The sequence below is a fragment of the Fundulus heteroclitus genome, chromosome 5 (genome assembly GCF_011125445.2).
Source record: "Fundulus heteroclitus isolate FHET01 chromosome 5, MU-UCD_Fhet_4.1, whole genome shotgun sequence".
NCBI classification, from domain to species: Eukaryota; Metazoa; Chordata; class Actinopteri; order Cyprinodontiformes; family Fundulidae; genus Fundulus; species Fundulus heteroclitus.
Genome location: NC_046365.1, coordinates 36,237,940 through 36,251,707, shown reverse-complemented (window position 1 = coordinate 36,251,707; position 13,768 = coordinate 36,237,940). Strand labels below are relative to the sequence as shown.

The 13,768-nt window shown below is 42.1% G+C and overlaps 1 protein-coding gene across 1 annotated transcript in view; it reads right to left on the bottom strand.

Moving 5' to 3' along the window:
* fbxw7 (F-box and WD repeat domain containing 7) overlaps positions 1 to 12,423 on the bottom strand; it is a gene marked incomplete in the record, with an annotated part of 62,827 nt that extends 50,404 nt beyond the window's left edge. The window contains 2 exon segments of the mRNA XM_036137523.1: positions 6,478 to 6,502; positions 12,052 to 12,423. Of these exon segments, the coding sequence (XP_035993416.1) occupies positions 6,478 to 6,502; positions 12,052 to 12,090 (64 nt within the window).
* Positions 12,424 to 13,768: the final 1,345 nt, after the last annotated feature.

Below are 13,768 nucleotides of genomic sequence, written 5' to 3'. Positions count from 1 at the left end.
CACAAAGAAGAAGAAGAACGCTAGAGAGGAGCTCACCTCTTTGGCAGCAGGGAGATGAAGTCGCGCTGAAACTGCGGCTCGATCACCTGCATCATATGCTTGACTTGTGTGGGCTCACAGCTGTCGATCAGCTCATCCAGCGCCAGCAGCTTTTCTGGGCCGGTCCAGCTCTTGCGGACAGAAACCTGGAGCAAACGGACACGGTCGTTATTTAAGTGCCTTTGATTGACGAAATACTGCTGACTTTAATTAAAGCACCAATTTAGATTAATGCCGATTTCAGATTTAAGAAAAAGAAGCAATGACAACAGATTCATTTTACAGGGAAAAAAAATTTACTTGATGAGATTTCTTTTATAGACGGCTGTGGAAGAAAAAAGAAAAGTTTTTGCATAATTCTTTCTGATTTTGCTGTTACCACTCTTTGTTGTTTTGGAAGAAATTAATCGCAACATACCTCGATAACTCGAGTGAATAGAAAATAGGGCTGGACGATAATTCAATAACGATATATAGCGATCGATAGACGTATATCGATAATAAAAAAAGTTCAATAGAATAAAAGTTCTCTATTTCAGTCATTAAATCCTCTCAACCAATCACAACTAGACCCAGAAAGCTCCGCCCCCTTCAACGAGTTCAGAGAGCATGCGTTTTTTTTGTTGTTTTTTTTTTTTAAACTTGCAGTTTTGGTAAAAAGTTGGTTGAATAAAGGGTTGAGTTTTAATTCAGTGTTTGTGTGTTCTGTATCTAAAAATAGGTCGCTACGTAACAGCATAAAATGGCCAGGGCTGCACTTAGAATATATATTTTGATTTTGTTGATAATTATCAATATCGATCAATATTCAATTCAATTCAATTTTATTTATATAGCGCCAAATCATGAAACATGTCATCTCAAGGCACTTTACAAAGTCAAGTTCAATCATATTTTTCAGATTGGGTCAGATTATACAGATTGGTCAAAAATGTCCTATATAAGGACATTATATATATGATTTCTATTTTAGCGATATGCTTTTTTTCCTGTATCGTCCAGCCTTAATAGAAAATGGGGTTTTCAGATCATTATCTTCTTTATGTTTCATTAGCTACACCTAGATCTAGTTGCTGCCAAACGTGGAGAATAAAGAGATCCCTTAAATACATGACCACATGAGGTAGGAAAAATTATCTAAATAATGTTAAAAAAATAAATAAATGAACAAAGCAGTTGGGGGTCTATCAGCCTGGTTTGGGTTACGCAGCAACAGAGAGAAGTTTCAGGGCAATCAAAAAGAATGCAAAAGGAAATAAGTAAGAAAACATCCTCAATACTTTTGGGGAAATATTGCACGGACTGATGAGACAGGAGCGAAACTTTCTGCATCGCATGTGAAACTAAGGAGAAACATGTCTGGGTTATGGAGCTGGAGCTTCATAGCTGAAGTGGCCTAGTCAAAGTCCAGGCTAAAAATGGGATGGATATGCTGTGGTGTGATCTTGAACAGGCTGTTCATGTTTCAGATCCCGCCAATGTGGCCGAATCAAACCGTTCTGAACAGACTTACGAGTCTTTACAGCGACGTGAAAGACTCGTTGCCAATTATCCCAAACACCTGACGGCGGTTGTTGTTTCCATCATGAGCGGCCAAACCAGTTATTAGCTTGGGTGGGGATAATTACTCCTACAAAGAGGGCCAAGCTGGGTTGGACAGTTTTTCCCCTTTAATGAAATCTGCCTTGCTTTACGTTCACCCAGGTTAACTTTGGCCGATAAGTTAAAATGTTTACTGACCTGAAGCACATTTTAACGCTTTTCACAGCACTCTAGCTACTGGTTTGTTGACATATTGCACCATTTTAGCACAATTTCAAACCAATTTCAAGCCCCAGAACAATTCCTCCGCTTGAGTGAAAGGTGGTTTTAACGGAAACAGAAGCAGAAAGATTTCAGGCTTTGTCGACTTGTTTTATTCCCCCCCTTTGCTCCAACTCAAGGCTAAAACATTTTCATAAAGCTGCGAGTTTGCTGAAGATTTCATTACGTAACACATGTGGTTGATTTGCATAGGAATACTGTAAGAAGCAAATAGATGAAGGGCCACCAAAAAAAAAAAGTGAAGAAAAGCGATCGATGTTCCTTTTCAAACCACAAGGATTTAAATCAAATCAAAAGGAACCGACTGATTTTTTACAGGAGAACGAAAAAGCCGACATTTCTCATGCATCTTATTTTCAGCATTAGTCTAATTGACAAGTTGAATCCAGTTTGTTTTTCCAATAAATTTGCACGAAGCAGTTTTATCGGATTGTCCATAATATGTTATTGTAGATGAGAAACACTGAGCCAGCTATAGACATTCTGCTCTGCGGCGTAACAAGACTCTATGAACCAGATATAGACGAGCCAAATGAACTGAACTATTGTGCCGCATCACTTTCTCTGAGATCTAGTATTGTATTAAACCCCCCCCCCCCCCCCTCCCATTTCTCAAACCAGGCTATGTCTGCAGACACCGTACGAATAGCGTTTAAATCAACAGAGCAGCAGCAGTCTGTTTCCATCTACTCCAATCGGAGCATTTAGACACAGCAAAGCCTTAAAAACGTCCACTGCGTGTTTACTTGAGCAGAGCTCAGAGTAAAGAGTAAAAGTGAGCCGGACGAACAGGACTGAGGAGTTAAAATGGTTTATACTGACGGAGAGAACCTGGAAACCTGACCGGTAACGTGGCTTTAACGGCGCTGGATTTGCTCGAGGCCTCTGGGTTTTCCAGTCAGAACAGCGGTGGAAAAGTTCAACACCGTAAAGCTTCTTTTCTGCGGCACTTGGTGATCCAAGTCCCCCCCCGCCCCTGCAACATTCTGCAACAGTTTTCTTTTTTTGGGGGGGAAAAACACTAATTTGTTTGTTGAACCCGACAGGTCTGCAGTCCAACCAAACGCAGGAGCTCCAACAATGATTACAGGCCATGAAGCAGAGTGGAAAATCTGGCCCTACACCTGTAATTTGGCAGCTGAAAGGTTTAGCCAGAGGTGCTGGTTCTGAGGGTAATGAGGAGGTTCAGAGAGCGCCACAAAAACTCAGGGCTGAGCAACAGGTACTTAAAGCTTACATCAACTTTCAGCAACTAAATCTTTTTTTTGTTGTTTTTTTTTTTGGGCGGGTTAAAACAATCGTTTCTCAACCTGGGATTAAATTGATTCTCTTCTTCTAATATTTCCACTTAGTTACAAACTTTAGTTGCATGTACTTAAAGTGTAACAAGATCTTGCGATATTATAACATCACGACCTTTCTTTCATCTATCAGAAATCTTTTTTGCAACGAGACGCTTTTTTAGATTCGCTTTAAAGGTTTTCTGTGAGGAAGGATTTCTGTGAGCCGGAGTTAAAAAAGAAACGAACTGACAGACAAAAAACGTCTGGAGCGCTGGTAGAAAAATATCAACGTGCTTTGTAGCTGCTAACGGTGCTGCGGTTGGCATCCGGTGTGCCGCTTCCTATTCATAGCTGAAAAACTGAAATACCTGCACTGGTCAACACTCAATCGTTTTAAGCATTCCTTTAAAAACACACCTTGTGATTGCTAACCCACTGCTCATTGGTTTAAAACACAAAACAGGACAGTTTAGGTCCATTTATAAGCCTGTGGACACCTTGAAGTAGGAACACGATAGAAAGTTTATGATTTGGAGCAAAACCAGCTAGTTTGAAACTATTCATAAAAATATGTCCGTCCCAATCTAAGTTACTTAACCTGATTAAACCTGCAGTGGATAATTTTATAATTAAAAGATTTATTTGAACACTATTTGTTATTGAAAGTAAAAAAAATAAAAGAAATCCTAAACATCATTGTAAAAGCCTAATCTCGTGTCAGGACCCTTTCTGTACCGCTGCACATTTATTTTTCTTTCAGGAAACTGTTGCCGATGTGTCTCAACATGTTTTCTTCTCAACATCCAACCACTAGTCAAAACATCACGTCTAATATTAGATTAACATACTTTTCCTTTTCATTAATAAGGAAAAAATAATTTTTCATTTAGTAAACCCTTAACATTTAAACAACTCCATTAGAGCTTCTGCTATTCAGAAAAGGAAAAGGTGGAGGTGTGAATCTATTCATATTTTTAAAACAATCTCCTCCTGATAAAAAAAAAAAACAACTAAAAAACAAATTTACAAATCCTCAGATTTTACATCGTTACAAACTGAGTCAGAAGCCATGACGCCTTTTTATCATGTTTTTAACAACTGATGAAGACAACAGGCTGGATTGCTGACTTTTTAATGACTAGAACATCAAAATGTAAGACAAATACAAAGTTATTACATAAACAAATACATTTCTCATCTTAAAACAACTAAGATTGATTTTATTTCATTTTGACCGGGGTTTTAAAGTTCAGCTAAACCAATGTCAGATCTTAACCTCGTGTTAAGATACCTGTTGGACTGGTATATAACCTGCAATAAGATGACATATTGCAGGTTAATAATTAGATAAAAAAAAAAAAAAAAAATAATAATTTTTGTTACTTTTTAGAAATGAGCAGGAGTCATCCAGCCTTGCTCAGACTTTTACTAAAGACATTCATTAGAAAGATAAAGAACAACAATAATAACGTATTTCATATGTCAAACTGTGTCCGTCTCTTTGGAGATAAATTATTTTCAGAACTAGTAGTCTATTGCATCAAATCCCTTTAAAAAAAAAGATATATATATATTTTTAACAGCCCATTAATAATGCCTAAACACGTCCCGTATCTCTACAGAAAGCAGGTCGTCTCCCTGTAGCTTCAGGTGTGAGAATAAAGACTCTGGGAGGTCAGGCGTCTAGTGTAATATGTTTGAAATAAACAGCGAGGCGTCAACAGCTCAGCCAGGCATTCAAAGATAATAAGTCATAACTCTCTGCAGTAATGAAATCCATGACAACTCATTACATTAAAAGAAATCACGGGGATGGTCACAGATAACACGTTTAAATTACATCTTATTTCCTTGAGGTCTGAGGCGATTAGAGCTCAAGACTACAAACAGGAAAAAAAAAAAAAACGCAATAACTCGTGTAGGGATGACACAGACGCAACACTGCGCTGACCTGGTGAGCTTTAAAGAGGCTTAAAACCAGAAAACCTATCATCAGATAGTTTGTCAGTTTCAGACGATCGCCGAGGAGAACCTTTAATAAAGAGCGCAGCTCTGAACCGGGCCGCCTGATCTTTTTATTGCTTCTCAGTCCAACAGGTACGGCTAATCCCAATTCCACGCTACAGTGCTTTATGGTAATGTGATGGGCCGGCACAACAAGGCAGCAATTATCCCTGAGACTAAGTGCACAGTGATTGGAGGGACACCTGCTTTCAGATGAGCTTTTTGCTCCAGGGTTTAAACGGCACGGCAGGAAGAGTCGGGGGACCTGCCCACCTGAAATGTTCGGAGCCATTCCTGGAGACCCGTAGGTGGCTGGATTGAGGTGATTCGCCGTCTCTGTTGGCCCTGACCGTTGGCCGTTCTGATGTGGCCGAAGGTGGTGGGTGTGGCGGGACACGGGACGATTCCTGTCGGGCTGCGATTTACAGAGAAAACAGAGCACATGTTGAAAACAATTGGCATTGATGGGGGACCTTTAGAGGCAATGGGAAGCTGAAAACACTGCAACTAGAATAATAAACATATTCTGGGGTTATTTGAAATTGATTTGCTACAACTTGACACACACAAAAAAAAAAGTAGAGCTAGAGAAACATTTAAAAGATGCCATTATGGCTAAAAGCTTTTTTGTTTGCCAGTGATTTGCTTTAACAATCGGGAACAAGGCTCTGTTCTGATGGGGGAATTAATTTGACGATTCGATTTATAACAGCAACAAAAATCCTGACAGACATGCGTTCCTGCTAAACTACATTCACTTTTAGTTAGATACAGCGAATAAAAGGGGAATGACAGCGTCTGGGTTTCATTTGACCCCCTGTAAAAAAGTGGTAGAGGATTTCGCGTTAAGGCAGCGGGAGAGACCATCAGGCGGAGACGCGCCGCGCTTTAAGTTCAGCCCGGTGGCGGCAGAGCGGGAAGCTGGGGTCGATTTCGTTATCGATTCATTTTTAATGGCGGGGGAAGCCGAGAGGGAGCCAGTAGTTACATAGCAACATTTACACATAAGTGGCTGTGTTGGGTTTGAATTTTAATGCAGCTACATGTGAACACGTGCATTAAAGATTCAGAGCAGGAGAAGCGACTGGGACTGCGGGCTGGATGCTGCAGATCCAATCCATCCTCCTGTCGGAGGACGCGTTCTGAGTTCACAACACCCGACAGATGTTAATTGCCGCTATTACAATGTGTGGCAGATGGGAAACAAAGGCAGGAACCGGTGACCTAAGGAAATTTGCTGCAACTAGAAAGCAGGATCTGGGACTGTACCTCGTGTATTCGGGGCCTTTGCAGGGCTTTTTTCCTGAAGGGAAAGATCGGACCTCTGGGCCAGGGTCCAACTTTCTCTTCATCTGGAGAGGAAAGAAATAAAGGAAAACATTAGACAACACAACCCTACTGGAGTCTATGCCTAAAAAACAAACCCACACAGTTCTTTTAAGAAAGCAGCACTTTGACATGAAATTTGGAATAGGCTGCAAAAGTATTCACACCCCACGAACCTCTCCACAATGTCCTAACTAAAGACTTTAATGTATTTTATCAGAAAGTATAGCTGTGAATTGCAATCCCCACTAAAACAGGGAAGGAAAGTGTTCATGAAAACAAACGGACCTGGAAACAAGGACAATCCTGAAACAAAACCTGTTACCAGCTGAAACATTGAGACTGGGGCTACCGAAATCTTCACACTATAAGGCACACTTAAAATCCGTAAATTGTCTCAAAAATTGATGTTGAACCTAATCTATGATCACCGTTGGGCCTACTGACTAATTTTATGTGGTATAATGCCCTCACAAATATGTTAAAATGTATAAGTACGACTTTGGTTAGCAACGATGACGCTCTGCTCAATGGATATTAGGATCATTACGGTACACTGTGTCACTACCTGATAGGACCCCTGAGCTGTCTACAACACTGCCTGACTGTAATGTCAAAACTAGAAGTGCATTCATGTAAGGTAGCCTGTGCTGTACGCGCTAGCAACAATAAACCAAATAAGTTAATTCAACATAAACTTTGATGTTTGACTTTGATGCAATCAACTGGTTCCCTTATATAGGAAACTTTTGACCAATCTGTATAATCTGACCCAATCTGTATAATATGATTGAATTTGACTTCGTAAAGTGCCTTGAGATGACATGTTTCATGAATTGACGCTATATAAATTAAAGTTGAATTGAATTGAATAAAAGTTATGTTTATTTTGGCCTTATGTTAGCATCAGGGCAATGTTGTCCAGCTTCTGTCCTCCCGACAGAGACGGATAGCTCTCCCTCTCAGGAGAGAGTGGCACAATACAAAAAGTGAACTAAGAGTAAGTAGAATTTTCTTGAATTGAGTATATTTTTCTTTGATTTGAGCAGCTAAATAAGACTATTTTCCAATGGAATTAGTATTTTTTTACACTAAAATAAGATAATTAGATATCATGCACTTGAAATAAGATGATTGAGATGAATTGTTCTTATTTTAAGTGCAAAAACTGTATTCACTTGGGAAGAATATTTAATGCGCCTTATAGTCCTAAAAATTTTATACTTCCCAGCGGGGCAAGCGGCCTTAAACGTACGCCGGGGGTTTAATGAAATGGTTTGGATCAAGCATGTTAATGTGATGGAATGGCCTAGTCAAAGTCCAGAACTTAATCTGACTTCAAATCTGCTGCAGGCCCTGAAAATTGGTGTCCGCAGATGCTCTCCATTACTTCTGACTGCGCTTGGGCTATTTAGCAAAGAAGCAGGGGCAAAAATGTCCGTCTCCAGATGCAGAAATCTGGTAGAGACTGACCCAAATTGATCATACGGTGAGAGAGAGTGCAGAGTGGGAGTGGGTTTTCCAGTGCTGCCGAGTTTCACTTTGTTTACACTTCACTCTGAACACGATAAGCACAAGAACAGGGAACAGTGATCCCCTGCGCAACCAGACATACGATAACATCCAGAGGCAAACACGTTCACACCCAGATTCCAAGGGTACAGCGTGTTCACGCACACCAAACAACCAGCGATTATGACGACTCTTAGGAGGAGGGCGCACGGTGCATTCTTTGACTGCGTGATTGACGTCGACGGCTCACCGACGAGAACAAGCGCGTCGGCTCTTTGTTATTCTTCATCACCTGCGGGGTGCGCGCAGCGTTTAGTCCCCGTTGCCACCTACCCGACCGTGCAAACAAAGGAGGCTGTGTGAAGGGCCTGGGCGAGCCAATTTTCCCCCTCATCCCATGCCTGCCACTCTCCCTGGCAAGACTTCTCAACACACATGCGAGTGATCAGCATCCCTTCGCCTGGCCCCCGGGATGAGAAAACGAGCGCGACGGATTAGTGAGCACGTACTTTTAGTGTCCTGCCACAACAAGATATAAAAAAACGTGACTTTCTGGCCGTGTTGCATTCATTGGATTTGGCTGAACAGGTAAAAAAAATCTGAGGAACACGAGCACTCCCCTTTTTTAAATTAGCTGATCTTCGCAGATAGACTTCATTGTCTCTCTTTGGGTCGTAACATCTTTGTACAGTTACAACCCGAAATCAAATTACGCTCCAAAAGGTATTTGGCAATGTTTTGCTCGCAGTTAAACACCGGCCTATTTTGCTGCAACCTGTGCAGGAAAACACACAACTCTGCCAGGGCAGAGTATAATTACATGTTGGCTTATAGAAACTAGAAACCAAATTCAGCTCATTTTTTGCGCTCGGAGGCAAACAATGCTCTTTTGATGCAGGTTTATTATTGGAGCATTGTATTCTACACAGGGAAACAGCATTGGACACTTGACTCCACGCTGTCTGGCTCTACAGTGGCATGATTACATGTCTACCTCGAGATGTGTGCTTTTTTTTGTTTATCACTATAATTTAGTGAGGGAGAAAGATTGGGCATCTGTTTGTGGTTTCAGCTTCCTGGGCTTACATGAATGTTATGAACAGCAAATCTCAGTGCAGGAAAATGTGTTTTTTTCCCCCCCTTTAGAAGCATAAAAATGACATTAAGAGCCGGATATCTGCAAAGACGTGGCTAACATTTGTTTGACGGCTTCCACACATTTACAAACTATAAATCTATACTTTAAGACTCAGAATAGTCTTTTTAGGCCAGTAAAGTATACAGAAATGTGTGAGTCACATGATAAAGAACATATATAAAGGCAAAATTGATTGAATCCCCTCTTTTTTACGATTACAATATGTCTCCACTACTCTCTATGGGCTTTGGCATCTCAGCCACAAACTATATTCATCAGGTGTGAGAATTAAGGGCAGTTTGAGTCCATTTGATTGGACGATATTGTTGATAAGCAGGGAATGAATGAAGGACCCTTGAAATACTGCATCCTATCAAATACTGCATTTAAGCTGTTCTTTGCAGTTTAATTTCAATGTTGCAATGCTGATTATGATTTGATACATTATGCAGCTTTAACGAATATTGAGATTCAGTACAAACTTATAGCAGACTTATTTATGGCAGACCAGGCTTATTGTGGGTGGGTGGATGGATAAGAAGAACAGTCTCAAAATGGCATTTTCCAACATCTTCCCATGCTCTTCTATTGCTGGAAAACACTTATATATATATTAGAAATCATGTTTTAATGACAATTGTATGGCCAGCCTGCCATTACAAACAACAGGAAACCCAACCTGCCTACATGTCTCTGATTATACATCAAAATTACCCAAAGTTTACTTTTCTAATTGATTATCTCCCCACTCCCAATGCAATTCAACTCCTGTATGCAAACACATGGTTTCACTGCAGAAACCTCCAGTTAATTCATCAAGAAAAGGCGCAGAAATATCTCTGAAAGTTTTTTAAGTCCAACGCAAACGACGCCAAAGCCGGGTCAGGTGTGCGACCTACGCTGCACTTCATTTTAAGACGGTGCGATTAGGGTGAATCATAAGATACCCAGAGGAGCTAAGACCCGGCTCTTTTACCCAAAAAAAACCTTGTTCTTCAAGCGGTGATCTCACTGCATCGGCAGTTCAGTAGCCAAGGAGAGCCTGGGTGTGTGTATGCATGCAGAGGGTGTGTTTGTGTGTGGTATTGTTTTGTGTGTGTGTGTTTCTCGGAGTGAGAGACAGGAGAGAGGGGGAAAAAAAAAGAGGGCGTACTTGGCGGTTTGAGAGTATGTGCCTCTGTGTGAGAAAACCTCAGACTCAACATCGGCATGGGAAAGAAAAGAAGGGAGAGGGAAAAGTGCAAAAAAGCTTCTTCTTGCGTTTTAGCTTGGCAAAAGGTAACGAGACCGAGAGAAGGCAGTGTTTGTAAATCACCACCAACCAGTCGTTCCTCTTCCCTCCCCCTCCGGGTTTCCCTTTCTCTACCCGACCAAGAGCACGACAGATGGATACAAAGAGGGTTAATGATGTTTTAAGGCAGCAATCACTCTCAGGAAATGTGTACATTTTAATTAGGGCTGCGTGCAGAAAAGGGCTGAATGCAACCGTTTCCCCCCCAAAGAGAGCAGAAATCTCTGAAATCTTAACTATGATGTTCAACAACAACAAAACACAACAGGAGCTCAAGCTAGGAGTAAAATATTCAACCTCTGCGGCGCAACATTACTTTCAGACGTTCAACGATCCGGGTTTTCCGGGAAGACACCACAGTCTGGTGTTCTTTAAGGTTCAATGAAGCTATAAAGAGTAATCATGAAATTATCTGGTTTATTTTCAACCACACATCAAAAGTATATAGATCTAAAACACCAAAAATGTTGGGAGTTCTTGGCTTTGATGCAATTAACGAACACAAATCTGTTTCCTTCTCAGCATTTGACCTGCTGATCAGATCAGATTTCTGTCTGACTGATTGGTTAATTTCTAATTTAATCGTTAAATGGTGAGAGCACAAGCGAACAAACCTTTTTAAACATAAACCACCACCTATAGTCTGTGATTGGTGGCTTATTATGAGTATTTGGACCTGATAAAAGCCTCTAAAACCAAACCTAAACCTTAAATAGCAAAGATCAGCCCCTTTATTTAGATCAAAGCAAAGCTTCATTACTACTTCGCAGTTTGCACCCTGCCTCTCCGTTTAAACAGGCTGTATTATGAGGGAGGCAGCCGGTAAAATACGCCAAACATCTTTGAGGAGATTCTACCTCACACGGTCTGACACAGTGACCCATTATCTGTGGAGCCTGAGGCGAGAAGCACAATTTCAGGGAATAGGCTTCTCCAACAGGCAGAGGCGGGCTGCACACATCTCAAGCAGTCCCTTTGGTCAGTGGAAGATAACCAGCGCTGCATAACATCTAATTATGATAACCCTGCAAGCGGGGCTGCAGGGGGTGGTAGAGACGGGCTGTTTGTCAGCTTCCCATTTCTGACCATTAAAAAAAGTCACATTTACAGAAGCACGGCGAGAGGATTTGTCTGCTATGGATATGGAGAAAATGTGGGATGGAAAAGCATCCATGTGGTTGTAGGAAAGCCAGGACAGGAGTTGATGTGCAGGTGCAGAGCTGCTCTCAAGTGTGAATCCAAGAGGGGGAGGAAAAAAAAAAAATTTAAAGTAAATATTCTCCCTAAATCTTCCTAAAGGATAACAATCCAGCCATTAATAAAAATTATTCTCAAATCCAAATGAGAGCGGTGGATTCCATCCACCACAGCTGAAGTTAGAGACGGGAAAAGGAGCCAAAATCACAGCGATGCATTTAAAACGTTTAACGTTGCCCCCCATCACAACATTAAGGCCCAGGCAATTAAACAGGCGTCTCTGGGGGTCTGTCACACCGCTGCTCATCCTCCGCAGTGGCCGCACAATCTGCCCAGAGCCGCGCGTCAGAAATAATGCGGGCGGGAGCGACTCGAGCAATCGTCGATCGGAGCCGAGGGGGGGAGGACGTGATTTCAAGCCTGAATCCCATACTCACTTTGTAGAAAATCATCTTTAAAGTGCCGTAGAACCCCATCCTTGCAGTCGGGTGCGTTTCCTTTCTTTTCCCTCCTCAGTGACAGCCGGTGAAGTCCAAATGCGTGTGCTTGGAGGGGAGCGAGGGCAGCGTACTCTCAGGTAAATCCGCCTCTGATGCGAACATGCTCGGGCGCATCACCGGACTGGCTCGCTCGCAGTAGATTCCCACGGTAAGGACATGCAGGGGAAATACGAGGAAGAACGGGGTGGTGGTGGGGGGGGGGGGGACGGAGAGATCCGCCGTGTCGCTTCGACTTCACAGGGAGGGGACGAAATCAATGGGCGAACAATGCGATGATCCCGGAGGCTTGCGCGCTGCGACCGAGCAGCCTCGCCGTTCAGGGGAGTGAACAGATGAGAGAGAGAGGGAGAGAGAGGGAGACACTCGGTGGAAGAAAAAGGGGAGGGGGAGGAGGAGGAGGAGGACGGAGGAGAGCGTCAGAGCGCAAAGCAGTGCTCTCTTCCTCTTCACAGCCGGCACGACGGCTTCCTCCGAATAGGATCGGATTACTGCCTCCCCGGCGGAGACGGCAGGAATGGTGCAGTCCTGCGTCTCAGCGGCACAGCGCGTCCTCCGCTGGTCGGCGGGGGCAGAGGGGGCCGCACACAGCAGCAGGGCGGGGTACGCACTGGACGCGTCTTTATAAGCATCAAAGGTGAACTCCACTTGTTGCAAACCACATCAGGAACAAATTACAATGCCCCCCTGTTTGTTCTGCTGAAAGCATTAAAGATGCGACCCCATAGGCTGCAGAGGAGGTTTAGAAATGCAGATATGGACATGGGAAACATGGGCTCTCTGTGCATTATAGAGTAAAATGCATTCATTCACTTCTCTGAACCATAAAATGTTAAATTACCTTGCACACTAGTAGCCAAGTATCAGGAAATACATTAGCCTGTATGGCACAAAATTCCTTGATATTAAAATGTTATCACTAAAGAGTACAGATTCTTCCACATATCCAAGAATGGGCAAAAAAGTTGAAAATTATGTATGTCACTTTTTCTTTAAAATCAGCCATCAGTGCAGATAAATGTTTATGACAAATGCCTGGGTTGTACTATTTACTCCTACCACCAGTGCATGCTCAGATACAAGAGAAACTCATGAAGAAGCACATAATTAACTTTTTTTTTTTTTTAAATAGTGGCAGCCGCAAAATACAAACTATTTACAATAAGCAAAACAGGGCAGCCTCTCCTACAACACAGTAAATATATCAGTTTTATTTATGTCCCTTAAATAAAGGTTTGTGATGGAGCCACGTTGGTGAAGGGTCGAAATTAAGAAAGGTGGAAGAATACCCCTGACGCGAAGGAGGGATTCTGGAACATAAATACCACACAACCCAAGCACACATACCAAATAGTAAAAAATACAAACAGAGCACACAGGTTGGCAATGGTGCCAACTAGCTGTCTTATTGCCTTTATGCAGGAGACGACTTTGAGAATATTCTTGTTGGTTCCAGCTCACCATCAATGTTACGAGTTACGCAAAAGATGCTTAAAATCGCAATAGTTACCATCATCCATGGTGGAATCCAATCTCACTTGAACTGCTCACTGGTTGGTTCCTTTAGATGGTGTCCGTTTAGTCCAACCACTTTCAATCTTTCCATTTTGAACCACTCAGGCTGCTGTGGTCCTTGGTGGTCCGGTAATTGAATTTT